The sequence below is a fragment of the Zonotrichia leucophrys genome, chromosome 1 (genome assembly GCF_028769735.1).
Source record: "Zonotrichia leucophrys gambelii isolate GWCS_2022_RI chromosome 1, RI_Zleu_2.0, whole genome shotgun sequence".
Lineage (NCBI taxonomy): Eukaryota > Metazoa > Chordata > Aves > Passeriformes > Passerellidae > Zonotrichia > Zonotrichia leucophrys.
The window spans coordinates 5753568-5780635 of record NC_088169.1 but is presented as its reverse complement, the minus strand read 5'-3'; the positions used below and the strand labels follow the sequence as shown (position 1 = coordinate 5780635).

General features: G+C 41.9%; 2 protein-coding genes across 3 annotated transcripts in view; one reads left to right on the top strand and one right to left on the bottom strand.

Annotated features, from left to right (window-relative positions):
• The first annotated feature begins 54 nt into the window (after positions 1-54).
• Positions 55-3917, top strand: LOC135442790 (fibulin-2-like). Its single transcript, XM_064703055.1, has 2 exons — positions 55-191; positions 2776-3917. Exon 2 carries the CDS (start codon positions 2784-2786, stop codon positions 3282-3284), a length of 501 nt encoding a protein of 166 aa, XP_064559125.1. The 5' UTR covers positions 55-191; positions 2776-2783; the 3' UTR covers positions 3285-3917.
• Positions 3918-15160: 11243 nt separating this feature from the next.
• The window catches only part of PKNOX1 (PBX/knotted 1 homeobox 1), a 36375-nt gene continuing 24467 nt past the window's right edge, over positions 15161-27068 (bottom strand). The window contains exons 6-12 of one of the 2 annotated variants that reach the window (XM_064705938.1): positions 25141-25311; positions 23659-23758; positions 22726-22823; positions 20528-20656; positions 19450-19526; positions 17761-17933; positions 15161-16175 (exon numbers count right to left, since the gene is read on the bottom strand). In XM_064705938.1, coding sequence (XP_064562008.1) covers positions 15964-16175; positions 17761-17933; positions 19450-19526; positions 20528-20656; positions 22726-22823; positions 23659-23758; positions 25141-25311 — 960 coding nt within the window. In that variant the 3' untranslated portion in view covers positions 15161-15963. The remainder of the gene's footprint in view (positions 16176-17760; positions 17934-19449; positions 19527-20527; positions 20657-22725; positions 22824-23658; positions 23759-25140; positions 25312-27068) is intronic. The other variant, XM_064705946.1, reaches the window with a different exon arrangement.

The following is a 27068-nucleotide window of genomic DNA, read 5'->3' as shown; positions in this document are numbered from 1 at the left end:
GGAGCGAGATAAGCATCTCTCTGGCCCTGCCCAACACCTCGGAGCCTTCCCCGCCTCCCTTTTCGCCCCGCCAGGGCCCCACCGTGCAGACACATAAATAGAGGTGCGGGCAGGAGCGGGGCTGCATCCCGAGGGATCCCAGAGCATCCCAAGGAATCCCAGAGCATCCCAGCATCCGTTCCACCCTGCAGGTAACCCGGGAGCCACGGGGATCGGGTCAGGGCCAGCCTGCATCCCCCAGAAGGGACGGGAGGATGGACATTTCCCCAGGGAACAGCAGGAGCCCCGTGATGCTGCTCCCATGGAGTGGTTCTGCCGGGAATTGGCTCCGTCGGAGGTGCCCAATTCCGCTGCTGGGTGGAGTGGGGTGTTTTGGCAATGGATGGGAGTGGTGAGCTTGGGGTGTGAGAAATCTCACACGGTGATGGTTGGAGGGGGTGTCCTGCTCTGTCTGTGTGGGGAAGGAAGGAAATTCCTGTCCAGAAGAACCCTTTCCATGGGGAGCATGGCTGGGTGTGATGGTGTTCACAGGGGTTTCAGGTTGAGGGAAGAGATGAGGATCTGACTCCATGTTTCAGAAAGCTTGATTTATTATTTTGTGATATATATTACATTAAAGCTATACTAAAAGAATAGAAGAAAGGATTACCTCAGAAGGCTGGCTAAGAATAGAATAATAAGGAATGATTACAAAGGTTTGTGGCTCAGACTCTCTGTTCGAGCCAGCTGACAGTGATTGGCCATTAATTACAAAGATCCAACACAAGACCAATCACAGATGCACCTGTTGCATTCCCCAGCAGCAGATAATAATTGTTTGCATTTTGTTCCTGAGGCCTCTCAGCTTCTCAGGAGGAAAAATCCTAAGGAAAGGGTTTTTCATAAAAGATGTCTGTGACAGCTGGGTTATCAAGTAATGGCAGTCAAATAACCACTAGATTAAAATGTGTGAATGAAAGGAAGGGGCAGAACAACTCCAGCAAAGACAAAGCAGGCCTAAGTAACTTAAACTAGCAAAACCTTGCTTTAAAACCAGAAAAGTTCCAAAGTCTTTATTATTTTTTTTTTTCAAGTTGATAATGGACAGGGTCTGTGCTTTCAAGGTTTTTTTTTTTATTAATGGTTATGCAACTTGCAAATGTTTTTTGTTTAAGGAGATATTGAGAAATAACTGTGAGTAGTTGCATGCCTGCAAGAGTAGGAAATCGGGGTTATCAAAGGGTGATGACAGAAATGTAATCAAAGGTGGCAATGGGAGAAGAGACCAGAGCTGGAAGGACCCAGTGCAGGAAGGAAGAAGGTGGATTTAATACAGCAGGACATAAGGGGACTCAGACAGAGGGAAGAGATCCAAAAAAATGCACTTAAAGGAAACACTGGATCTTAAAAAAAAAAAAAAAAAAAAAAAAAAAGAGTCCTGAGCCTTTAAACAGGAAGAGGATTCAGCATGGGCTGCCAGGGGCTGTGCGTCCAAGGTGTGAGTGGAGGAGGGAGCAGGGACAGGGAGGGAATTTCATGCCAGGAATGACTCTATGATAACAGGCTGGCCAAAGAAATGGAGAAGACAAAGGGGTGAGTCCCACAGGAATGCCCAACACTGGAGACATCTTCCTTAAGGAAAAAAGGTTTTTTTATATTTGAAATAGAGATGGAGTGACCCCCTTGGCTTCCTTTGAAGGAGTGAGGTGGCTGGAAAAGGCAGGCAGTGAGTGGCACAGCAGGACAGGCTGGGAGCTGACACCCAGACCTGCAGCAGCCACAGGACAAAGCACCAAAGCAGACAGAGCTTCTGTGAGCCCTGCTTCTGCCCAGGCCTGCATGCCTTCCAGAACAATTAATTACTCATTTAAATGTAAATTATTAGCACCAACACGAGGGTGAACAAGTCCCGTTTGCCATGGGGCAGCCATGCCAGGGCTCAGTGAGGGCTGCAGGGTGGGCTGTGCCCAGTAGTGCCCACCTGAGTGACCCCTGGGGATGGAGGGCACTGGGGCAGGGCCAGGATGGGCTTTGGGGGTAAGAGAATCTGGTTTAGAGCAAACCCCCCTGGTACCTGGTTTAGAGCAAAGCCCCTCGTACCTGATGCTGTTGAATCAGGGACAGAAGGAAAGACTGCAGCGTTCAGGTGGATCAGAGGGCACACTTTAATGAATGTAAAGGGTTTTTTATAGTGTGACTTGCTAAAGTGATCCTTGGTTGGTCTCAGAGTAGGAACATCTCCACACCATTGGTGACTGTGGAGAGCACACTGTGAAGAACCAAAACTATAAAGAATAGTTACAGAAAGAGAGATAATAATTGTTTTAATTCTTCCATCTAAGATTTCCAGGTTAGGGAAAATTCTCTGTTCTTTCTTTGAACTGAGAATCTGCACTGGCAGCTGTGGGTGACCCAACCTGCAGCCATGGGTTCCTCAAGGGGATGAGGCTGATCCCCTTGGCTTTAACCTGTGGAGGGGCCCGGGAACTTCAGTGTGACACTCCCTGCGTGATACATGTTCAGTGTGACACTCTGTCTGTGTGACAGTCCCTGTATGTGGCACACCCTGTGTGTGTGTGACACTGTCTGCGTGTGCCACTCCCTCCGTGTGACACTCCCTGTGTGACAGTCCCAGCGTGTGTTACTCTGTGTTTGTGTGTGACACACCCTTCAGTGTGACACTCCCTGCCTGTGCCACACCGTGTGTGACACCCCCTGCGTGTGCACTCCCTGCATGTGACACTCCCTGCATGTGCCACTCCCTCTGTGACACCTGCTCCCCCTTTTTCCCCTCAGAACCAGCCATGCCTCTCCCCGCCGCGCTCCTCCTGTGCCTCGCCTCGCTCCTGCTCCGCATCGCGTCCCCCAAGCCCACCTGCGACCCCAGCGCCGCCTGCCCGCCGTGCCCCGAGGGCGGCCCGGAGGCGACACCCGGTGCCACCAGCCCCTGCTGTGCCCCGTGCCCGCGGTCCTGCCCCTGCCCGCCCCACCTGCAGCCCGACTGCGAGCTCCACGGCTTCCCCGGGGGCCGCGTCCCCGCCGGCCGCTCCTTCTACATCGACTTCGCGCGGCGGCTGTGCCGCTGCGGGGACAGCGGGGACATCGCTTGCAGCACGCTGTGCCCGCGGCCCGAGCCCGCCTGCCGCGCCCTGGGCAGCCCGGTGGCCGATGGCTGTCCCCGGTGTGTGTGCTACGGCCCCGAGGGGATGGCGGTGCCCGCCGGGGCCTCCGTGCGCAGCGGGTCCCGGCAGTGCCGCTGCCCTGCCCTGGGCGGGGACTTGGAGTGCGCGGAGCCCCAGGAGTGAAATTCGCCTCGCCCGGGTCCCTCCGGCAGCGAAACCTCTGCGACCGTGCTCACAGGGGGCCGAGGGAGGGACGAGGAGCTGACTCCATGTTTCAGAAGGCTGATTTATTATTTTATGATATATATTGTATTAAAACTATACTAAAAGAATAGAAGAAAGGATTTCATCGGAAGGCTCATCAAAAGAATGATAACAAAAGCTTGTGTCTCAGAGTCCAAGCCAGCTGACTGTGATTGGCCATTAATTAGAAACAACCAACACGGCCCAATCACAGATGCACCTGTTGCATTCCACAGCAGCAGATAATCATTGTTCACATTTTGTTCCTGAGGCCTCCCAGCTTCTCAGGAGGAAAAATCCTAAAGACAAGATTTTTCAGAAAATATCATGGCTACACAAAATCTTCCTGGGCTTTGGGGTACCCTTGCTGAAAGGCTTTGAGAGGAATGGCAGATTTTGTCTTTACAAGCTGTGGGTCTGCTGGTAGATAAAACTGGCACTGAGAGACGAAAGAAACAATGAGGAGGGTTCCACTGATTGGTGAATGGGATAAAATAATAAGGTAAAATAAACAATGGGGAGGGTTCTGCTGGTTGGTGAATGGGATTCCACTGATTGATCAATGGGATTCCACTGATTGATCAATGGGATTCCACTGATTGATCAACGGAAAAAGAGATTTTGCTTTTACGGATAAACTTTAGGTTTGGCAGATAAATGAAATTGGGTGTTGAAAGGTAAAAGAAATAATGGGGGGAAAGGCTAAGTTCCATAAGAATTAAAAATGAAAAGGAAGGGTTATATGTTAGAGGGCAATCTCTGGTATCAGGCATTCTGGGCAGTCCGTGCCTCTCAAGTACCTCACCCAATGGGGAAAGACAGAAGGGAAATTGGGATAAAAAGGAGGCTGCATCCTCCAAAAATTTGAGAGACTCATGGGGAATGCCCCATGGCCTCTGCCTTTATTCCAATAAAGCAAAAGGACTCCTCTGTCTCCTTTTTGGACCCTTTGAGCAGCTTTAAAGGGGGAGATGCCACATTCTCTGTCATTCATAGGCCACGACAAGGTGTCTGCAGGGGCTGAGCTTGCTTGTGAGGTTTGTTCCACAGGTGCAAACTGGCTGCTGCTGGTGTGTAGCAGGAGGAAACACAGCTGTTTATTTATTTGGAAGGTGATTCTGCTTTTGTATGTGTTTGTGATTATATAGGCTGTTTATATTAAACTCTCAGGATGAACTTCCTCCCAGGTGCCAGGCTTTGCTTTGATATATATAAATAAAAACACAGAAATAAATATATCTACATATAAACCCCACAGCTTCATCAGGCTGTGTTATTAACACATGCTAATTGTTCAAGGGTTGAATAAAATAATTGTTTTGTTGTTTAAGGATTGAATAAAATAAAATAATTGTTAATTGCTTAAGAATTGAATAAAAGAATTGTTACCAGTGAACTTTTGAAGACTTTACTAATAAAGACACACATATTTTCCTCTTGTATTACCTAATGCTACTTGGGCCACACAAGGCTGTCTCCAACCAAACAAACAAGCATCAAAAAAAGCCAACAAAAAAAAAAAAAAAACCAAAAAAAAAAAACAAAAAAAAAAAAACAAAACAAAACAGTGAGCAGGTGCGTTCCAGGTAGAGAGTGAAGAAAAGGTTGGAGGAAGCAGGTGAATTTGGGTTTTGGGATGCAGCAGGGGTCTCCATCCTTTGCGGAAGGGACCTTAAGCATCATCCAGTTCCAACTCCCCTGCCATGGCAGGGACACCTTTCGCTGTCCCAGGTTCCTCAGAGCTCCATCCAGCCTGGCCTTGGGCACTTCCAGGGATGGAGCAGCCAGCAGCCACAGCTGCTCTGGGCACCCTGTGCCAGTTCACCACCCTCATAGTGAAGAATTTTTTTCCATATATCTAACCTAAATTTCCCTTCTTTCAGCTTGAAGCCATTCCCCCTTGTGTCCCCTGTCACGCCAGCCCCTTGGGAATTCTCTCTCTTATGTTTTTTTAGGTCCCTTCAGGCACTGGAAGGCCACAAGGAGGTCACCCCCAAAGCCTTCTCTCCTCCGGGCTGAGCAATCCCAGTTCTCCCAGCCTTTCCTCGCAGGACAGCTGCTCCATGTTCCTGTTGCAGGGAAGGGGGTTTGACCTGGCAACGCTTCACCCTCTTCTCTTCCCCGTTCAGTGTAAAAATCTCAGTTTTTAGTGAGGTTAAACTCATTGTTCACCTTCCAGACAGACACCAGACATCCCATGGGTATCCACCAGCAGCACAAGAAATTCTTCCCATGGCAGGTTTCTAATTATCTGCTGTGCAGGTATTTACAAATTTACAAATTCTCTAGGTATTTACAAATTACACATCCTCTATGCCCTTTGTGAGGTGAGGGTGTCTGAACCCATGGGGTTGGCTCCCTTTTGTGTCTGCCAAGAATTTAAGGAGATCAGGACGAGTTTACAAGGGCAGTGATGGGTTTTGCAGCACAGGGATTATCCAGAGGGAGTCAGGAGGGATTTGGAAAGGCTCCTCACTGCCTGGGAAGGCTGGTGGGCTGCTGGGCTCGATTATCCTTTGTCACACATCTTATCTGTCTCAGGGCTCCCTGCTTTGTGTGACTGATAACCTTGGGGCAGGGGGTATGACGGACAGATGGGCAGCCCCTGCATAATATTGGGATTGTCTGCTGTGCCCAGTGTCAGCACGGGGACAATGAGAGAGTTATTGGCCAAATATCCCTGCAAAAAGGCCCCTGTTGGCTCCTTTGCAAGCTGCTCCTTGGAGGTGGTGCAGAGTTTCTTTGCTCTGATGTGAAATACCTTCTGTCTCCAGGATCTCTGTCAGCATTTCATCACACTGAAAGCAGGAGCTGCATTATTTTACTTTTACCATGAACAGCACAGGGAAAAAATTAAAAACTCACAGTGACCAGTTGTCAGAATTTAGTCACTTAAATTGAATGTCCTGGGGTTTGGCATGCTTTGTTTGAGTGGGTGTTGTCCTGGATTCTCCAGTATAAATCCCCCAATTTGGACACAGTATTGCTGGTGTTATTTGTATTTTTCCAGATCAGATTTTCCCCAGTCTGGGCAGTTTTGTGGCTGCTCCTTCCCGTGGTCACTGTCACTTTGCACCACAGCCAGGCACATGTTTGCAGGGAAGGACTGTAAATGTTTCTCAAGAGCAAAGGAACACAGAAACTCCTGTGCATCCCTAACTGAGCCCTGAGAATGAAACCAAAGCTGAAATTTGCAGCTCTTAAAAAGAACTCATTTTGCTCATGGAGCAATCAGGGTTTGTTTTTTTTCTCTTTTTTGTAAAGGATCATTACTGATGTTTAGTTAGTTGTGGAAGCGACAGGGACTTTCCTCATCCTGTTAATCATAAAATGGTTGATTTAAATAGATCCATGCTTTAGCCCTCAGTCCTGTTACGAGCCCTCTCAGGGCCTGCCTCCTGAGGCTGTAAAACATTAAAATATTCATGAATGAAAGCCCATCAGGAGGCTTTCTTTGGGCACAGCTCTGTGAAGAAGTTGAAGTGTTTGCCCAAGTCCTTCTGCCTTTTCCAGCAGCTGCCAGAAGTGAATTCCTCAGGTGGGGTTCACCAAAAACAGCTTTAGCACCCAGACTGCATTTGCAGAGCCCAGTGTGGGGGCCTGGCTGCTTGCCATTTGGTTTTTCCCCATGAGAAATCATCCATGGCAGGTGATTTCTGATCAGGATGAGAACAAAAGTTTCCTAGAGGACCCCCTAATTAAATTAGAACATGGTCACTCACTATTGGTAATGGACTGAGCACATCCCTCTAGAAATAATTTTTCTTTGAAATTTGGGGAAAAGGAGAGAGGTAACATTTGACACTTTGAATGTGTCATTATTGTCATTTTGTGTCATTTTGAATTTCATTCTAGGAAATTTTAAGCTGCCCTGACACGCCAAAGGTGCAGTGCATTTATTAACAGCAAATTGCACAAGGATGGGAGCTACACACACACACACACACACACACACAGAGGTGTATTTGGGTTTTTATGATTTAATAGGAGTGCTCAGGGCTGGGAACAAAGTGGGGATTGGTGAAAGGTTGGGCTCTGTATCTTGGAGGTCTTTTCAACTTAATTGATTCTCTTCTATGATTTAGCTTCAGCATTGTGCATCTCCACTAAAACCCGTTTTAAAAATCATTCTGATACTGCATCCATAGCAGCACCCACAGCTCAGCTCTCCAAGGCTGTTGGGCTTTTTCCAGCAGCTGGCTTTGAATCCTGGAGTGATTTGCAGAGTCATTACTCATGGCTATTCACAGTTCAGAAGTTCAAGAGACACAAAAAAAAGTCCAGGGTGTGTGATCAAAGATTAATTGTTGCCAGTTTCCAAAGAAAGGAAGAGGAAAGAAAAAAAAAAAAAAAGAAAAAGAAAACCAAAAACCAAACAAAACAAAACAAAAAAATCCAACAAAACTATAAAAGTCCAAAACCAGTTGTTTGAAAGCAGAATGGAGGATCTTAGAGGAAAATTATTGTTTCTGGAGCTGCTCAAAGTGTCCCTGTGTGTACAAGTGAGTCAGGAACATTGTTTCCAGCATCTGGAAAGTTGGGAGAGCAGCACAGGCATTACCTAACACATGCCAACCCAGTTCCTCAAAACCTTTGGAGTTTTGCCATTTTGAATTTCATTTGATGATGATGCTTAAAATTTTCAAGAGATTTCAGGTCTGGATCCAGCTACAGTACTGAGTTAAGAAACTTAATCAGAATCAGCTGTGCAAAATAGTCCTTTTGTGTATTAAAAAAAAAAAAAAAAAGAAGTAACAGAAATATTCTCTCTCCTTCCTGGCCTTAATTGGGATCCTGCCCATGGAACCATATATATTCTAGGTATCTTAGAAAAATCAATATCTGCACAGTAATTGAATTTCTAATTATTGTAATTGCATATATCAGTAAATCCCCTTGTCTTTTCTGTGTGCCAGTCTCTGCTGAGAGCAAGGAGTCTAAACCTGAAACACCAAACAGGGCCATGAACTGAGCTGTGCAGAAACGTGAGGAAACAGAATTTGATGAATGGTAAGAAATTAAGGGAAGTGCCCATAGTTTGTAGCTCATAGTGAGATGTTGCAGGAGAAGGGACACACACAACCCTCAAGATGAAAAGTCAATCACTGGTTACTCAATCACAGAAGGTTGGAAAAATCCTCTGAGATTGAATCCAAGCTGTTCCTGGTCCCCAATTTGTCCCCAGCCCAGAGGTCTGAGTGCCACCTCCAGGCCTTCCTTAGGCACCTGCAGGGATGGGGGCTCCAAACCTCCCTGGGCAGCCCCTGGCAATGTTTAACAACCCTTTAATTGAATAAATTGCTGCTGCTGTCCCAGCTGAGCCTGCCCTGGCCCAGCCTGAGGCCGCTCCCTCTGCTCCTGTCCCTGTTCCCCGGGAGCAGAGCCCGACCCCCCCGGCTGTGCCCTCCTGGCAGGGCCTTGTGCAGAGCCACAAGGGCCCCTGAGCCTCCTTTGCTCCAGCCTCAGCCCCTTCCAGCTCCCTCAGCCCCTCCTGGGGCTCCAGCCCCTGCCCAGCTCCGTTCCCTGCCCTGGACACGCTCCAGCCCCTCCAGGGCTCTCCTGCTCTGAGGGACCCAAAACTGGACTCGGCCCTGGAGGTGTGGCCTCAGCACAGAGGGACAATCCCTGCTCAGCATGATCTGCATGTTTCTTCAAGACTTCCAAAAATGTAACTTGAAAAATTCTTGGATCTTAGCAAAAAATCATCAAAATTAATTTTTATTACCACAGACACATTTAGTGTTTGCTTCAGTTCATATTTAGGATTCAGGATCAAAATAATGGAAAATGTGCAAGGAATAATTTTCAGGAGTGGGCCCAAGGGCCTCAGCTCCTGCTTTGTGCCAGTGGTGACCCCAAAGTCCAACAGAGAAGGGAAATACCCACAGATGTTCCCTCATTACTTCACAAGCCCAAGATCATACCTCATTTGCATCAGGAAGAGAAACCAAACTTCACCTGCAGAGGTCACATTGCTTTCAGATTTTAGGAGGGTACCAAAATGGTGATTTTTAATTCTGTGTTTTAAATACACAACAGATGTAATCCCTTATACCTCACACACTCTGAACTTGCATGACTTTATATATGGATAAATAAATATCTAATGTGTCCCAGCCATGTTGTTAGGTTGTTTTAGCAGAATCCTCATTTCACACTGTGTATGTCATTTATTTTCCTTTGTTTTAGCTTTGAGGATATTAGTCTGGTTTTTATGAAGAGTTATTTAGGAACAGCCCTAAGCTGCAGACTAAAGGACTTTGTAAACTGATGCTCCACAAAAGCAAACCAGCTCACCAGTTATTTTCAACTATTTACTTCTGATTCCTGTAATGGCTTCTTGAAGAGGGTATTTATCTCTTAGGAGGATTTGAAACCATCCAACTAAAAATACTCAATATGGAACCTAATTTAGTTGATATAATCACAGAATGGTTTGGGTTGGAATGGACCTTAAAGATAATCCAGTTCCAACTCCCCTGCCATGGCAGGGACACCATCTCAGGTTGCTCCAAGCCCCAGTGTCCAACCTGGCCTTGGACACTTCCAGGGATCCAGGGGCACCCACAGCTGCTCTGGGCACCCTGTGCCAGGGCCTGCCCATCCTCCCAAGGAAGAACCTTCTCTAGGATCCAATCTAACCCTACTCCCTCTCAGTCTGAAGCCATTCCCCTTTGTACTTTACAGGAGTAGGATTTTTTTTTGTTTGTTAGGTTGTTTATTCATTTCAGATTAAGGAAAAGATTGCTCCCTGGCAGCAGTGGAGTTAAAATTATTTCCAGTTATATCACCAGGAGTTATTGGCCCTACTCTCAGACACCCCTCTAATGCCAGACAAGGAAATGATAAATACGCCTTTGTCTAGAGCACAAACTACTTGTCTATCCGCAGATTAACCCTTTAACCACAAAACATGATCCAAAATCTGCTCTCTTCCCTTCTGGAGGCACTCATGGGTGTCACCATGCCAGATGCTGGGGAAGAGACAGCAGCAATAAATAATGCTCCAGCGGGAATAAATAATGCTCCAGTACTCAGCAGAAGTAAAATCCAAGACTACCTAAATCTGATTTAATCTCTGCTGAGCAGGACTTGCTGGATATGAAATGAGTTTGAGATTCTTAGTTGAGAAGAATCTTGTAATAAAGGAGCTGCTCATTTCCTGAAGATTTCTGATTTGGTAGAACATGGTAATTTTAGAAATGTGTCACAATCTGGCTAAACAAGTTAACACATGGGATTTGCAGAGAGAAAGTGTTTTCAAATAAATCACTACCATATATGCTTGGAACCATTATTTGGAGTTTGATGTCCATGCCATTTTAATGGATAATTTTGAAACAACAACAAAAAGAAAACCCCACCCAAAGTCACAAACATGATGGACTATTTACCTGCTAATTCCTTCTTTCATCCAAGCTGCTCCTGCATTACAAAAGTGTAATAAAAATCCCCACACTGGTAAGAACTAGTAAACATTTTTCTTCATTTGCATAAACAAGAAACCCCAAACAAATACAAGGGCCAAGGACTTTCCCTGGCCAAGAACTGGTTAAATAGTTTGAAACTATGCTCAAGATTTCCTGAAAACGTATTTGTCTTTCAGCCAAACAATACTGTTAAAGCAATGTAAATGCTTTGCTTCCAAAATGTGCTTTTTCTGTTCACAGAGAGCAGCAGTGTAAAAATAAATCATCCATGAAGCATATTCTCATTTTTAATTTCATCCCTTGATAGATCAGTTGCTTCAAAATCCCTTAACAACCAAAGAGAGAAAAGTTAGAGGGTTCACATTTTAAAGATTGTCAATTGTACAGACCCAGTGCTGCAATCCTTGGGCAGGGCATGGGCAGCTTCTGTCACCACCTGAAAACACTGGATTTTATTAACACCAACTATGAGTCTTTATGTGTCTACAAGGCTGGAAAGGCATTTCCCTGCCTTCTCACACCTTGCTTTTCTCTGGCAAAACCAACAGTGATCACTCAGCAGGTCCTAAAGAACTAAGTCACAGAAAAGGAACGGATTTTCTATTTCCAGGCGACAGGAATGAACAAATTACCTGATTTGGGCAATCACCAAAAAACACAGCAGTGCCAATTTCACTGCACTTTGCACTGGACCATCAGGTTCCTGCAGGACTTGAAAATTAAACAGCCCAGAAGGTCTCTGAAGGAGTTGAGCATGCCAAGGGCAGGGAAGGGGGGAAGGAATCCATGCTGAATTTGGCAAAATGAAGCTGCTTTTGTCCTCAGCAGAGGGAAGAGCAAAGTGCATCCAGCTGCTGGTTGGGTGGTTTGCACACCACAGTCACACGTGCATGTTCATGGATCTGCTGTCTTCAGGAGGTGGTGAGAGCTTGAATTTATTATTAGGAAACCAAAACATTTCACTCAATTGTTTAACATGCGAGATTTTCATGAGGGAATGAAGGTTAGTTACATTTCCAACAGGATTTCAAAACTACATTTTGCCTGTTCAGCTCTAAGCCAAATGTAAGGCTGAAAGGTTGAAGAGACTAATCAAAGGAACAGAAGGCAGAAAGACAATATCAATACAGTACCTAAAGATGGGTAATTCACACATTTTTGACATTTGTGTCTTGCATAGACAAATACTTATTCATTTTTTTTCTCCCAAGACAACTCAGCTTCAGAAAACAAAATGTTAAATCAACTTTAATTACAATTAAATCATGTGTTCCAATTTTGCAAAACACCAGGGTGTTGTGGATTTTTGTTTAAGTGCAACTATCATCCCTTGGAAAGGCTTTGTTTTGTCCCATGGGCTGCCAAGTTCCTGAAGTCAGGAAGGTGGACTTGTGATTCTTCCAGAAACAAATCCATGGATTATTTCACAGAACATCTGAGGTGGAAGGGACCCACAAGGAGTCCAGCTCCCCAGGGAATGGCCCACGTGGGGATCAGAGCTGTGCCCTGGTGTCACTGGCACCAATCTGACCAACTGAGCCAAGCTCAGGCCAGGAGTTGGGGTTTGAGCCACGTGTGCTCCTATTCCACTCCAATATCCACGGACCTAAAGCTACTTTGGAAGCACAGGAACTGGGAACTGTGATTCCTCACTCAGTCTGCCTCCTGGCTGCATCTTGAACATCAAAAAAAAGATTTATTTGTTGCACCCCAGGTCACCATGAAATCCTGCCCTGCCAAGCCCTTCATCCGTACCCAAGTTTCCATGGAAAAGACCCAGGTGTGCAGGCAAGGAGAGCTCTCCAAATACTCCTGACACAGAGCAGGTACCAGGAGAAGGCAAATGAGCCTGACATGGATCCATGTGGAGCTTCCCTGAGGTCAGCAGGACTCCACTGAGACACAAAATCCAGATGGAGAAAACTTTCTGCAGAGCCAGAGCTGATTCTGAGCATTTTCTGACGTGATTATTTCTTTGTAACAGTCGTTCAGAAACTTCTGATCGTTTTGGAATCGATTTGCTGAACTGCAATGCATCCAAAGTTAATAAAAAACAACAGAAAATTGCCTTGCCTGTTCCAGGAATATTGAAAAAAATTGGACTGAGAACTCTGTTTTGGGTTAGAGTGAAAAAATATAAAAATTAAAAGTTTCAATAATTGTGTTTGCAGAAGAATCACATTGATTCAAAAACCAAATTAGTTCCATTGCATATGAAAATGACTTTAACTGTGGGCAGGGGGAAATATACAAAGACTCAAAGTCAGGTCCCCTGTAAAGACTTTTTAACTAATGTAAACATGTACCTTTCCTGAATGGTGATGCTTTGCTGAAACCAGCAATCCTTCCTACACAGGAAAAAAAAAAAAAAAAAGATAAAAAACCCAAAGTACTCTACTTGTTTTTTCTTCTTTTAAATTATGAAAAGAACAAGCACTTCCCTGCAGTTCACACCCACTACAGAATTCTCACTGAACTGAAAGAAAATATTTGAGTTTCACATGTTAAGCAATAGTTTTACACTGGTGAAGCCTTTTCAGTTTTAGGAATTCAAGCCCCTATATTTTTTTAATGTTTCTAATCTGACAGTGAAACTATTCCATATTCCCCTTTCACAGTAAACTCTGTCAACTTCAGTCTCCAGGAGTTGATAAAGTTGCTGAAGGCAAGGTCATATTTTGGAAGAAAAGAACTTCTGCTGCATATAAGGTGAGGGGAGTAATGATTTAAAATAAAATTTAAAAAAACTAACTAGAAAATGGCTTCTTTCTGAAAAATAAACTTTCATAAGTTTGCAAACCCTGAGGCCTGGTTGTTTCCAATAAAAACCCCAAACAAACCAACAAATATAATCTGCTATTGAATGGAGATGGTGGGGGTAATGGAGCACTCTTGGAGTTAAAAACAACTAAAAACAAAAATACAGAATCTGAGTTCCAGTAATCTGAGCTATCTTTTGTAGGGGCTGAATGCTTCCAAAGGAGCAGGATCTGTACATGGTTTGTCTTTTAAAGTGTTTTGGTGTCAAACTGGATTTGACAGCAGCCTTTGAGACAGCCATGCTATGTCAAAGCCTTCCTAATTCATCTTCCATTATTCATTTCCTGTGCTGTTTATCAAACATGGCACATGAGTGGCAAAGCAGAGAAATGAGAAGAAAACAAACTCTTAGACATCACCAATTCAGTGGAGAGATCATGACAGCCCTTGAACTAAGGAAGATCCTCAGCCAGGAGTCAGTGAGAGCCAGAGCAGAAACACCTCTTGTGTTGAGTGAAAACTATAAAAAAGAAACCAAAAACTCCCAGTCACTGGGAACTCCTGTTATCCTCCATGTGTGTGTGGCAATGCCACTGAAATTTCCTCCTGAAGCTTTTCTTCCTACCAACTCAGCCTTGCCTTGGAAGACAATCTGCCATGAGCAGCCTCCAGCCACCTCAGCATGTCCAGCAGCACAATCCTTCATCCTCCTGGAACCAAGGGCACCTCAGCAAGTGCCTGAGGGTTCTGAGAAGCAGAAATTAGGTATTCAATAAATATCTGCATCTGCCAAAGGGCTTTGTTCAAATACAGTGTCTTAAAATTCTAAAGGTGACCACCTTTCTCCCTGTCATGTTAGAAACACACCCAGATTTGGTCAAAATCAGAAGGAAATTCTGGCTTTGATCTAAGCCAACACTGTGACAAATGGACAGGGACAAAAGAGGGTGTTGATCATAGCATGAGGCTCTTGAGTCTCTTATTTGTACTCAACAACGGGAAATACAAAGTTCCAAAAGCAAGTGTTCATGGATAGACAATCACAGACTTCAAACTTTGGGAAAATGAAAAAAATGAACTGTTACCACAACAAAAAAAAAAATAAAAATCCCAAAACAAAACAAAACCAAACCAAAACCCAGCTGTTTTTTATCACCAGCTCTTCATTTTTTAAATGACACACAAGGATTTCCTACTCTAACAAAGCCTGCTGTATATTCTGGTAGTAAACTTCAGATCTGGAGAAATTTTATATAAATCCAGGTTATATTTTTCTTTTTGTATTAGGGGAAAATATTTCAAATGCAATAAAATAGCAGAGTTCATGACTGTATAGTAGGCAACTTTTCATTTTTTTTAGATTCAATTGTACAAACTATAAACTGTTAAATTTCTCTAATAATTGGAAAAGTTGTGGGTATTTCAACTTACTTACCTGAATATTCATTTAGCAAATATTTTCAGATACAAGTCTAGATACAGAGTTATGCAATTTGAATATTAGTTTACACATAATATAAATCAATGTTTGACAATATCAAAATCCCATCAAACAGTGGGCCCTTCTTATGCTATTATCAAATATAGTATATCACTGTGGGATAGCTGAGAATCATAGAATGCTACTGTAGGCTTGTTTATTAAATTGGGTCAATTTTCAGACCTTCCAAATAGGAATACTAAACATTTATTTTTCCCCTCTGGAAATTATTTTTTTTTTCTCCTGCTTAATACAGTTGTCATCCCAATTTCTAGTGAATTTATAAAAATATTTTTTTTTTATCCAATAACCCCAGCAAGGTAAAAATAGGAGTTTTTATAGCAAATGATAAACAGGCTCACGGACTATGAGAGAAACTAAACTTATTTAAATTGCCATACATTCTCTACTGAATCACACATCAACAGTTCCTTTTTATGTGTGTTGCTGTCCACCTCAGACTAGCAGTTTTTAAGGTGCAGAAGCATCTTTCAAATATATGCATCTAACTCAATAATCAAGTTTCACACACTAGTGTCACATGCTTTAAATTTACATCACCTGCCCATCAAAAGCTGTGTTAAATAACAGCACTAATTGAAACTGCATAATTCATCAGAAACTGCAGCACTTCCAATTCAGAGAACGAAGGGGTGCTTACGTGGTTCTTTATATTACTAGATATAATTTTCTGAAATAAGGAAAGGAAAATAAACAAAAAAACCAAAAAAAAAACCAAACCAAAACACATTTGAAAGAAGTTGCTGCACCTGCAAAAACACTCTTTAAGCTTACTATGAAATACAAAAAAGTGCACCCTTCTATATCTACATATAAAACATATTAGAAATAAAACTTGTGTAAAATGTTTGCTGTGCAAACTATAAAAAGTCAGTCAGTCAGTCCATTCTTTTTCCTAAGTGTTTTTTTCCTCCAGGCTCTCTGGTTCCTACTGCAGAGAGTCGCTGTTGTCCAGGACCAGCCCGCCGATGTTGGCTGTCGAGAGGTCGCCGCCGTCGTCGTCGCCGCTGTCCACGGACTCGTCCTCGCTCTGCCCGCCCATCATCACCTGCTGCACCGCCAGCGTGGCGCCGTCCGAGGACAGGGACTGCAGACTGTCCACGTTCATGTTCACTGGGGCTGTGATGGTCACGACAGCACCTGCAGGAGGCACAACCACAGCACTTCAGCACCACTCTGGCCTTCTGTTTATGGGGCTTTTTGCTAATCAATGGCTACCACAGAACTAATTATCTTTAATCAACAGTTACCCAACACAGAAACTCAAGGAACTATACTAAAATAGAAGATAAATTGTTTCTATCCTTTTGCACTAACAGCATTTTTCCCCCACCTCAGAAGGAAAAAATCTCCAGACAGCACAACAGATGTATGTACCCTTCAGGATCTTATTAAAAACTAAGCACCAGAAAACCTGCTGACAGCCCAGCTCAGAAAGCTGATACTTCTCTCATTAGGGTTCACCTAAAGTCTAGCCCCTGCCTAACCTGCTTTGTTTGGTCTGGTTGTCAAATAGTTAAATGTCAGGAAATGTCAAAATTAGGTTGGTCAGGAATCTTAAACTTTTGTGTTGTGAATCTTAAATCTGTCTTATGGACACCCACTACAGCAAGTCTCCAGTCAAGTCACCACAAGGCCATTTCTGCAAAGTATTCCAGCTTAATTCCTTGCAGAAAAAGGGCAGATTCAAGGTTCAAAATGTTCAAAATTCAAAAGGTTCAGATTTAAGGTAACTTCAATAGATAAAGCGGTTGTCAGATCCAGCAGAGGTTTGTCACAGACATGTTTAATGAAAAATCTTTAAGATTTTTTCTTTTGAGAAGCTGAGAAGCTTCAGAAACAAAATGTAAACAATGATTATCTGCTGCTGTGGGATGCAACAGGTGGATCTGTGATTGGTCTCATGTGGTTGTTTCTAATTAATGGCCAATCACAGTCTAACTGTCCAGACTCAGTCAGTCATAAAAGCTGAGTGATTTTGTTATAATTCTTTTTCTATTCTTAGCTAGCTTTCTGATGTAATCTTTTCTTCTATTCTTTTAGTATAGTTTTAATATAATATATATAATAAAATAATAAATCAGCCTTCTGAAACATGGAGTCAGATCCTCATCTCTTCCCTCATCCTGAAACCCCTGTAAACACCACCACAGAGGCTGAGGGAAAATTTGTTACAAACTGGAAAGAATAAAGCACCAAGCAGCAGGACAGAAAGGATGATCCTGGCATTAAAGCAGTTATTTATCTTGCTTAAATGAAATCTTTTTGTTTGATCTGACACTGAGGAAGTTACTTCAGTCAAAGCCTGTGGAGGTTCTGTGATATTTTTCTGCCTCTCATTGTGAGGCAGATGTGGAATTGCAGCTGCTCAGCCATGAAGCTGCAGCCCAGTGCTGCTCATCCAACAGGACACTCCTGATGTGCACACAGAGAGAACTCAGCTGTACATCTCAGTTTTACATCTTTTATTCTGTCATTTCATAACTTTTGAAACAAAAGCAAGTTTCTCAACATGAATTCCATCCAATACAATACCCTTGCTTCAACCACAGAAAAGTGTTAAAAAGAGGAAAAAAGTCATACATTTCTGTTATGCTTTCCCAGATTAAAACCACGTTTATACTGAAATATCCAGAAGTTTCCCTCCCAGCACAGGCATCAAACCCTCCCTTTCCCTGTCAGAGAGGAATAACTTTGTGATCCATGTTCAGGCAGCTCTCCTCACCATCTGACATCGTGAGCTCGTTCGATTGCTGCTGAGCAACTCCTGAGGCAATGGAGTCAGGCCAGAACCTCTGCACTGGTCGGTTCTGGGCTGTTTTCTTCTTTGTTTTTGGAGTTTCAGAACAACTGGAATCCAGCATTGGCTGAAGAATTCGCCTTCTAGCATTGATAAACCTAAATACAATCGAGGGCAAGGTGAATTAGGATCAGTTGGCTGTAAATTCCGTGTCTCTCACATTCACAAAGTATGCAGCAGGAAAAATAAAATTAGGAATATGAAATCTTCTATCAGCTGGGCTTCACATTCTTTTTAAAGTGTAGAACCACTCCTAGAACATCAGCATCCTTCAATTTTGGCAAACCAGCTAAGAAAGCACTTCTATCCTTTTGCACTAACAGCATTTTTCCCCCACCTCAGAAGGAAAAAATCTCCAGACAGCACAACAGATGTATGTACCCTTCAGGATCTTATTAAAAACTAAGCACCAGAAAACCTGCTGACAGCCCAGCTCAGAAAGCTGATACTCCTCTCATTAGGGTTCACCTAAAGTCTAGCCCCTGCCTAACCTGCTCTGTTTGGTCTGGTTTCATTTACTCCCTTAAGCTTCTGCATTACTTATTTCACAGGCTCCCTGCCTTTCCAAGGGCTCCTGATCCAGGAGATGACAGCAAAGACATTTGTCAGGTCTGTCCTGGTTCATTTCAGTTCTCTGATTTTCACTTGCTTACTTTAGCATGCTAATTGCTCTCCTTCCCCTTTCTGCTAGTGAACAAGAAAATACTGAAACTGAATCAACTTCAACACAGTGAGCTATGGCAGGGAGTTGTGACTGAAGATATCATCTTCAAAAAAATATAAAAAGATACATCCAGGTCCCAAGTTTACCTGCAATGGGAGGAAATCAGGTGCAGCTGGCAGGTTCCTAAGGTGTAACAGAATGCTCTGCAAAGACAGCAGTCAGATCCCAGCACAGAGCTCCATGGCCACATGTCACACAGGCACAGCCACCCTGTTCCACTTTTGGAACCAGTGTTCTGTCACTATCTTGGCTATTTCCCCCCTGGACCCCTCCAGAGCCTCACAGCCAGTGTCCTCTTTGAAATCTGAGGCAGATCCCAGTGGGACTTTGCTGCAGCAATTTTAGGAACTGATGCCACAAGGAGAACAGGACATGTGTCAGCACCTTCCCTCCTCTCTTCTGCAGGGCAGGTGTCTTATCTTACACCTCCAGGAAAGATAAGACATGACAAAACCTGCTGAACCATGAACTGGTGGAGCTGAGGAACTGCCTCTCCATTCAGAGAGAGCATCCCTTGATACAGAACAGAATCTGCTAACAGTAACTGAAACACCTGCAGCCACCAGGCCACTAAAAATGCCTTTAGACTTCAACTTCTTTACTTGCAGAAGAGACATGAGAGTACTTCCATCTCGCTCAGCACTGGAACAGAACCCAATAATGCTGCAATGTTTTCTGGAGTCCTTATATAATTTAAATGGCATGAGTATTATTATACCTTATAAAAATAATGTGCTTGTGTGCCAGCGCACAGATCTCTCTTCTATACATGTTTTGTAACATATGTAGAATATTTAAGTTCAACTCCAGATGTCCAAGTTATCCTCCTCACTATTTCTGAGCAGTAAGCACATGGAGACAAGGACAGATATTAAGGGTTTTGTTCTTACCAATTGTTAACCTGGAGTAGTGTCAGATTTGTTTGTGCTGCAATCTGCTTCTTCTCATCCTCTGTTGGATATGGATGCTACAGAGGCCAGAAAAGCAAACAAAAAAGGCATAAGCTTGTTTTTCATCTCCTCATCAAAAATAAGAACTCCTTTATTACATCTGATTAAAAAGGATGGATTAAGGCCACCTGACTCATTAAAACACAAACCTTAGAAAACCTCCCAAACTTTTATAGACAAAAATAATTCAACAAAGAGTGCTTCACTACACAAAAACTGATTTTATCCTTGAGAGTGTCTGTGGCACCATGAAGCTGCTGCTGTGTAATTCAGAAGAAAAAGCTTCTCATGGCTGACAGTCTTTATTAAAGAGCGTGATCCCTGGGCAGCACAGCATGTGAGCAGCTCTGATTAGTTCTGCTGGCCAGGGCAGTGTCATATGAGAGAAGTGAGGAGCACTCAGTTAAATAAAGGAGCACTGGAGTTAAATAAAGCTGCTCTAAGCAGATGAGGACAGGGCACGTAACACAAGAAGTGCACACGCAGCTTCCCTGGATCCATTCTCTGCTGCAAACCAGTTGTAAAAGGCAAAATATCAATCAAGTCAGCATTGAAATAGCCTGGGAGCCATTTATCCTTTCAGAGTATTCATGCAAAGGGAGGCCAATTGAAAGCACAAGCAGATAGACATGCTTGGTACACATCAGAAGGACTGGAAAGGAGATAAAGACAGAAAATGTGAAATACCCCTAAAACACTGCAAAATACAGGTGGAATTACTTTTCCTTGTGCCACAAAACAGGGTGTAGAGAGCATTAAGTTCTCAACAAATGAAATGAAGAAAGGCTCCTTGTAAAAGCACTTATTGAGACCATGCAGTAGGAATGTAACATATTTATTAAAACAATACTAAAAGCCAACCAGCATTAGACTGTGGAACTACTCCAAATGACTCCAGGGAAAGCTGAACTGAGATTCCATAACTGACAACAGAATAAATTCACCTTGTTTATGAAGAAAAATTGTAAGAGACCACAAGAAAGAGCTACATAAAAAACTGCCCATGCTCAGTCCTTACCCCTATGTGCTGAAAAAGCCAAGATCTCATCACATTTGTAGCGTGCTTGGGAAGAACTCCTCTCTTGTTTTTTGATGAGCCATCATCTTGATGCAAGATGCCTAGATCTTGGTTTAATTGCAACTGGAGCTGCACATTTAATTTTAGGAGAAATAAAGCAGTTAACATAGTCATGGCAGTTCTGTATAAATAAATGAAAACTCATTTATAGAAGGAATGAAAAGAAATTAGGCCTGAATATCTTGAATATACTCACTGTGTGCAAACATAAACAACTATGGAAGCTGTAAAATATTACTGATTTAAGACTTAAATGAAGAATAAATTAAAATTAATTATTATGCTGCAGTTGCAAAAAAAGATGCTAAAGGTCCTGCTAAATAAATGCATTAAATTCACAAAGAGCATTAAGATCCATACAGCAGAACCTATAATTCACTTTACAACACTCATACTACTTCCTAAATATTCATATTTCTTTATCTTTGTTTTTCACTTCCTATGGATTCATCAAATCATTTGCACATTGGTTATCTGAATGTTTGGGAATATATTCTTAAATGCTTATGCAGAAATAGAAAGAAACAGCACAATTTATGTGCTGTCCTATAAGACTCTATTTCAGACAATTGTGACCAAAATAATTCTAAATCAGGTTTTCCAGACAAATTGGAGCAATTTCTTAAGCCAATCAATATGCAGGAAATTAGTTTTAAACAAGGTTTAGGTTATCAAATTACTACAAATATATATCTGGAGCACATTTTAATTTCCAAAGTAATGTCTTACATTCTAAATAACCTGCTTGCATATGGAAGCTTTATAATGAACTTTCAATAGCTTTTCTACAGTGCTTTTCCCTACCTCCACAGCATTCTGAAACACTTAAGAAGGATTTTCAATTAGTGACCTTTGCATAGGTGGGTTTGGAGACTCCAACTAACATCGAGAGTAGTCACAGATGCATACAGGAGGTCAACTCCTTTTTTATTTATAGGCTAGAGGCATTATTTTCCTCTCAGTATTTTATTTTTCTTTTCATTAAAGGTAAAAAACCCTCAATTTTTCCAAATCCCTTCAGTCCAGGAGTGTAATTTTACACATTTCTTTCTGAGAGGTGTGTGAGGACAGAGCTGTCTGTGTTCTAGGGGGGGACATGGCTGAGTACAGATATTCTCCTGCCAATTCAAAGAACACTCTGTGCACACTTTTTTGGTTGGAAGGCCAGAAAAAGGGGGAAAAGAAACCAGTGAGTCAGTGATTACCAACAGATTTTATGCTGGGGAGATGGGAGCTCCTCATTCACATTTCTAATTAAATCCAGATTCCAGGAAGATTTGGTTTACCACTTCCAGAGAAAGCCAGCAAGGTTTTCTATACCAGAAGATGGTCAAGTTTTCATGTTTCTTTTTCTTTAGCTGTTTCTTTGAACTCTTCAGATCAACTCTTAAGAGCCTCCAACAAAAGAGTGCTGGCACTTATATTTTAGGTTATAAAGGGACAAAATTAGGATCTCCCAGAGTCTCAATTAAATATTTTGAGGGTTAAGCTCTGCAATACAGCTTCACAGTTCTATTGGTTGCCATTGTAATAAAAAGTCAAATTTCTCAAAATAGTAGTGAGGCACCTTAATGTAATACATGAAATCTATCCAGCCATAAACAAAGTTCAATGATTAGAAAAGTTATAATCATTGAAAAAGTATTCATTTAATTCAGAGGGGTTTTGGGTTTGCATTGGTGTGGGGTTTGTCTGTCTTTGTTTTGTTTGGTTTGTTTGTTTGTTTTTGATTTTGTTTGATTGATTTTGGCTGTTTGTTTTGGTATGCTTGCTTGTTTGTTTTTATTTGGGTTTTCTTTGTTGTTGTTGATTGGGTTTAGAGATGGGTTTCTTTTTAAATTTTAGTTTGTTGTTTTGGTTTTTTTCTTTTATTTCATGTACCTATAACTCTTCTGGCATCAGTAAAAGAACACAATTAAAAGGTAGGAACTCTGATGAGCTGTTGTGGCAAGGAGGACCTTATGACATTTCCTACAACCTGTACCTCCCACAGCAGTGGCTGCACCAATTTACAATTAATTAGTCTGTGTGTACACAGAGCTCCTTCTGCCAGTGTGTCAAATTTAAATCAAAACTCCCAAACCCCCTGAGATGTATTTCCAAGCAGATCACCATTGTGTGGAGCTTGTGGAACAAACCTGAGAGTTCTGGATGCGAATAGTGCCAGGTGACAGTGCCTGTGTCACCACCTGTCCTTGTGGAGTGACCACAGTGACTGGCTGATACACTGTCCCCCCTGGAAGCAAAACAGAAACACAGATTATGGGCAGGAAAAACCCCTTCAAGTATTATTTTCTTTAAACACAGCACCACTGCACACCATACAAGACTTTTAATAATATATTAATTATCTTTTTCTAGTCATCAGGCAAGATGTGCTCTTTGCACACTAAAATTTACAGCCATTCACAAAACACTGTGCAAAATCTGATTCTATTTCTCTGTATTTTGGGCATTCTAAATCTATTTTCAAAGGAAAATGCCATGATTATCAGGCTATAAAAGAGTTCTTCATGTTGTTTTAAGTGAGCTAAGTCATCAACCAACAAGGGTCTCAACACCAAAATCACACCTCAGTGTGGCCAGTTCTTAGGGCAGCTGGGTTTGATTTGAAACCTTGCTGAGAAGCAAGACTAAACACTTAATCTCAAATGTAATTTCCATATAAAAGGACATGAAGGATTTTACAGTAGGTGTGTGGTTCCAAACTCCAAGGAGCAGGAGGCAACCAACAAGTGCAATGGTTTAGGTAATGCATGTTTTTGTGAAATAGAATTCTTCTTTTTAAAGGTAAAAAGAAGTCAAACATCACAGTCTGTGAAAATTTAACAAATGTAGTGTTGCACATTAAGATCTCTTAATATTATATATGTAACTGCCACTCCCATAGACACACTTGGAAAACATATAAATTAAACAAACATTCATAAACCAGTAAAGCACTTGACTGTACTACTACAACTTTTCAGGTATTAAATCACACTTTTTCAAGTATTTGTGTAGTTTTTGCAACAATCACAAGGTAAATCAAGATGAAGAGCAAGGTGCCAGTTGTTTTTAGTGTGTCATACCTGCTACTGTTGCCATAGTTACATTTCCCTGCTGCAATGCTGATGCTGGCACCACGATCCCTTGGGGACTGAGTGTGCCTGCAATGGCACTTGGAATTTGCTAGAAAAAGAAAATAATTAGTTGCTTACATTTTTTAAATTTTTATTTTCATGTAAAGAGATCAAGCATGCTTGTGTATTTGTGTAATTTGTTTTAGGTATTTTTGGCTCCAAAATATGTTTGGAGTTTAATCACAGGATTACCTTCAAAGAGAAAAATACTCCATTAGGGGTTCATCATTACCTACATTAACTTCCTCATTATCACCAACCATTACCTTTGAAAACCCTCATGAAAGCAACTGCTAGAAAATATGCAAAACAATTTTGAGAAATTTTAGTTCTAGGTATGTAAAGAATAAGAAACAGTTTCCAAAGGCAAGAGGGAAAAAGGACAAATGAAATGACCCTTGATGCTCTTATTACAAGCATCAAAACTTTAGAATTTTAGTTATTACCTCAATTCCTTCAATTTGAACATAATGTATTAAATATTCAGTATGTTTTATTCTGCTCAAGATAGCCCTTACTCAACCTTGCACATGCAAACTCTTACACATTTCCTTAGTATGTATGAATAATCTCTTTCAATAGCAAATGCAAAATGGGTCCCTCATATCTCTACAGAAAACTGTAAGAGATATACAGAAAAAAACATTTTAAAAGCTTTTTTTTGCCTGATTTTAGAATCTCCTTTCCACACTTCCAGACATCAAAACCTTTAAAAGGAGTCCAGAAAGTGACGTTTAAAAGTCATTGAGGCTTTTTTTTAATGCAGAGCATCACATACATGAGTAATTCACAGAAGGGTACTGTGGTGGCAGGGCTCACTCTGCAGCATCTGACAGCAAAAACATCAACCATGACCTATTAATTGTGCTCTATTTAATACAGAAAATGCAACATTGCAACTTTAATCCATCAGATATTGTCTATTTATTCCAGAATACAGGTTGTGTATAAAGTGCATCAGTCATCTCAATGTTTTAATGAAGGAGGCAGACTAAGGAGGCCTTAACAAGCAAAATTTTTCTTCTTTGTTTATTCTGTTTCCTAACCTCCTTCCAACCAAATAACAAATCCAGGCTCCACTTGCTGAACTGAGAGAAAATCATAAAAGGAAGACAGACAAGAAAAAATTGACTCTGTGCTCTGGCACATTTCAACAAATTTGTCCGTTGGGCAGTAGCACAAAATAAATCACATCCTCCCTCCAAATGAAAAAAACCACCTCAAAACCAAACCATAACAAACAAAAAACCAACAAAAAACCAAACCAAAACACAAAATCAAACAAAAATCTCTTTCTACTCTTAATACCTGATTTGAGAGAATACAGGAAACTGCAGAAACTCTGTTTGCAAACTGATAGCAAAAGAAGCATAGGTGTAACTTCCTAAGGAAATCTAAGCAAAAATCCACTGAACAGCATTGGAAACACACCTGAGATTGCACAGGTGAGTAAGGACTTCCAGGCTCTCCACTTAATAGAGTTTCACTATTCATTTTTGTCTTCAGGCAGGCAATGTAACGACTGCAGAAATCCTTGCAGAGTTCATTGACCTTTTCCAGCTCCAGCAGATGGATTCGAAGAACTTGGATTGCTTTTACCATCTGAGGGAGAGAATTGGAAAAAAAAAATCAGAAACAAAACAATTGTTCCTTAAAAAAATATTTAATGTGAGATTTAAGCAAACAGTGCTTGCCAGTAACGAAGATCACCCAATTAAAGCAGAAGTTCTAATTGCTAAATCCTGTAATGTGAAAGAACACAAGGAAAGAGAACACAGGGGAAACAGAACAGGTCAGCAAATTGATTTTTGTCATGTGTGACACATCAGGAAGACAGAGCAGCTGAGGTGTCACAGGGCACAGGAGAAGCCTGGATGTCCATGTGGTCTTTAACCCCCTCCTACACCTCTGGGGCACAGACCACACAGGAGTGCAAGTGATGGAAAGCAATCCCATCCCCAGGAATGGTTTGGAAGGCAGGGCTAGACAGGCTTGGCCAGCAGCAGTTCTCTCTGGAGCTCCATAAATCAGAAACACCAGGTTCAGCTCCACCCTGACACAAGGAAACCAGAAGGGCTGGACATACAGTGAGAAAGAAGGCACTCCTGTGATTAAGCATAAATTTGTCCCACAGATTGCTGGAGGAAGAAAGCTTTTATTTTTCAATAAAATTAGAATAGAGGTCCCAAATTTAGCCAACAAAGCTTAAAGTAATCAAACAGTTCTTCAGTGCTACAGCTTTTAAGTTCCTCTGTGATTGTATGACAAAGATGAACAACTCTCAGTTAAAATCTTGTAAGAACTTTCAGGTGAGGAAACTGATTCTGAAATACAAAACATTAAATATAAAGCACTAAACCAAATTAAAAAAAACAATCCATGTTTAAGCTAAAATGCAAGTACAGGAGATATGGATGTGAGGAGAATACTTGTCATGCTCACTGTGAGAAAAGCACTGTAAGCCTGGATAACCAATGGTATTACATACTGCACAAAAATAGCTTAGGTGATTGTAAGGGTCATGGCAGAAGATCAGAAGCTAAAACCAAATCCAGATGGTCCAACAGCAGCAGGAAATCCAGGACATTCAAATATGTACACAACACACCAGCAAAGTAATTCTTTTTTATACAACATGCCACCCCCAACATTTCTGTGCTGTGCTGGATCTCTGAGACAAATATCCTTCAGATTCATGAAAATGAACAGTTGCAATTTTAAAGCATTGTGCAGAGCTTGAATTTACAATTATTTGGAAAAATCTGTCCACCATATAATAAATAACAGGGGTCCACCAATAAATAACAGGGCTTATTTACCTGGGCAGAGCTCTGATCCAGTGAACAGAAATTATACCCTCCAAACTATTAAACCTATTATAAATCTATCTTTACTTCCAACTCAAGAAGCCAACTGGGAGCTGAAGATGCCTTTGCTCAAGTCATCCAAAGGAGATCAAGAAAACTTTTGAGTGTGCTCCCATCTCCATCATGACATTTTAGCTTTCATTGAGACAGATATTTTCCCTGTTTATTTCAGCAAAAGGTTCTAGGACACTCACTCAGTGTAGACAACAGTGTGTTTAAATAAACAAGATGAAAAAATTAAGAAATTAAATTATTTTTAAAAAAATTATTCTCAGGGATAAAAAGAAAAAAAAAATAAATCTTTCAAAAAACAGCTGCAGAAACACCTGAGCTGTAGATTTGACCCAAATTAATATCTGGTAACTCTTGTGACCTATGACACTGAAAGCCTTTGAAACACTGAGTGCAGTGACCCAGCACTGAGACACAAACCAGTGACTTTCTAACCCAGCCCAGGTTGCTTTTTAAACTGTGCTTAAGCACCTTTAAACA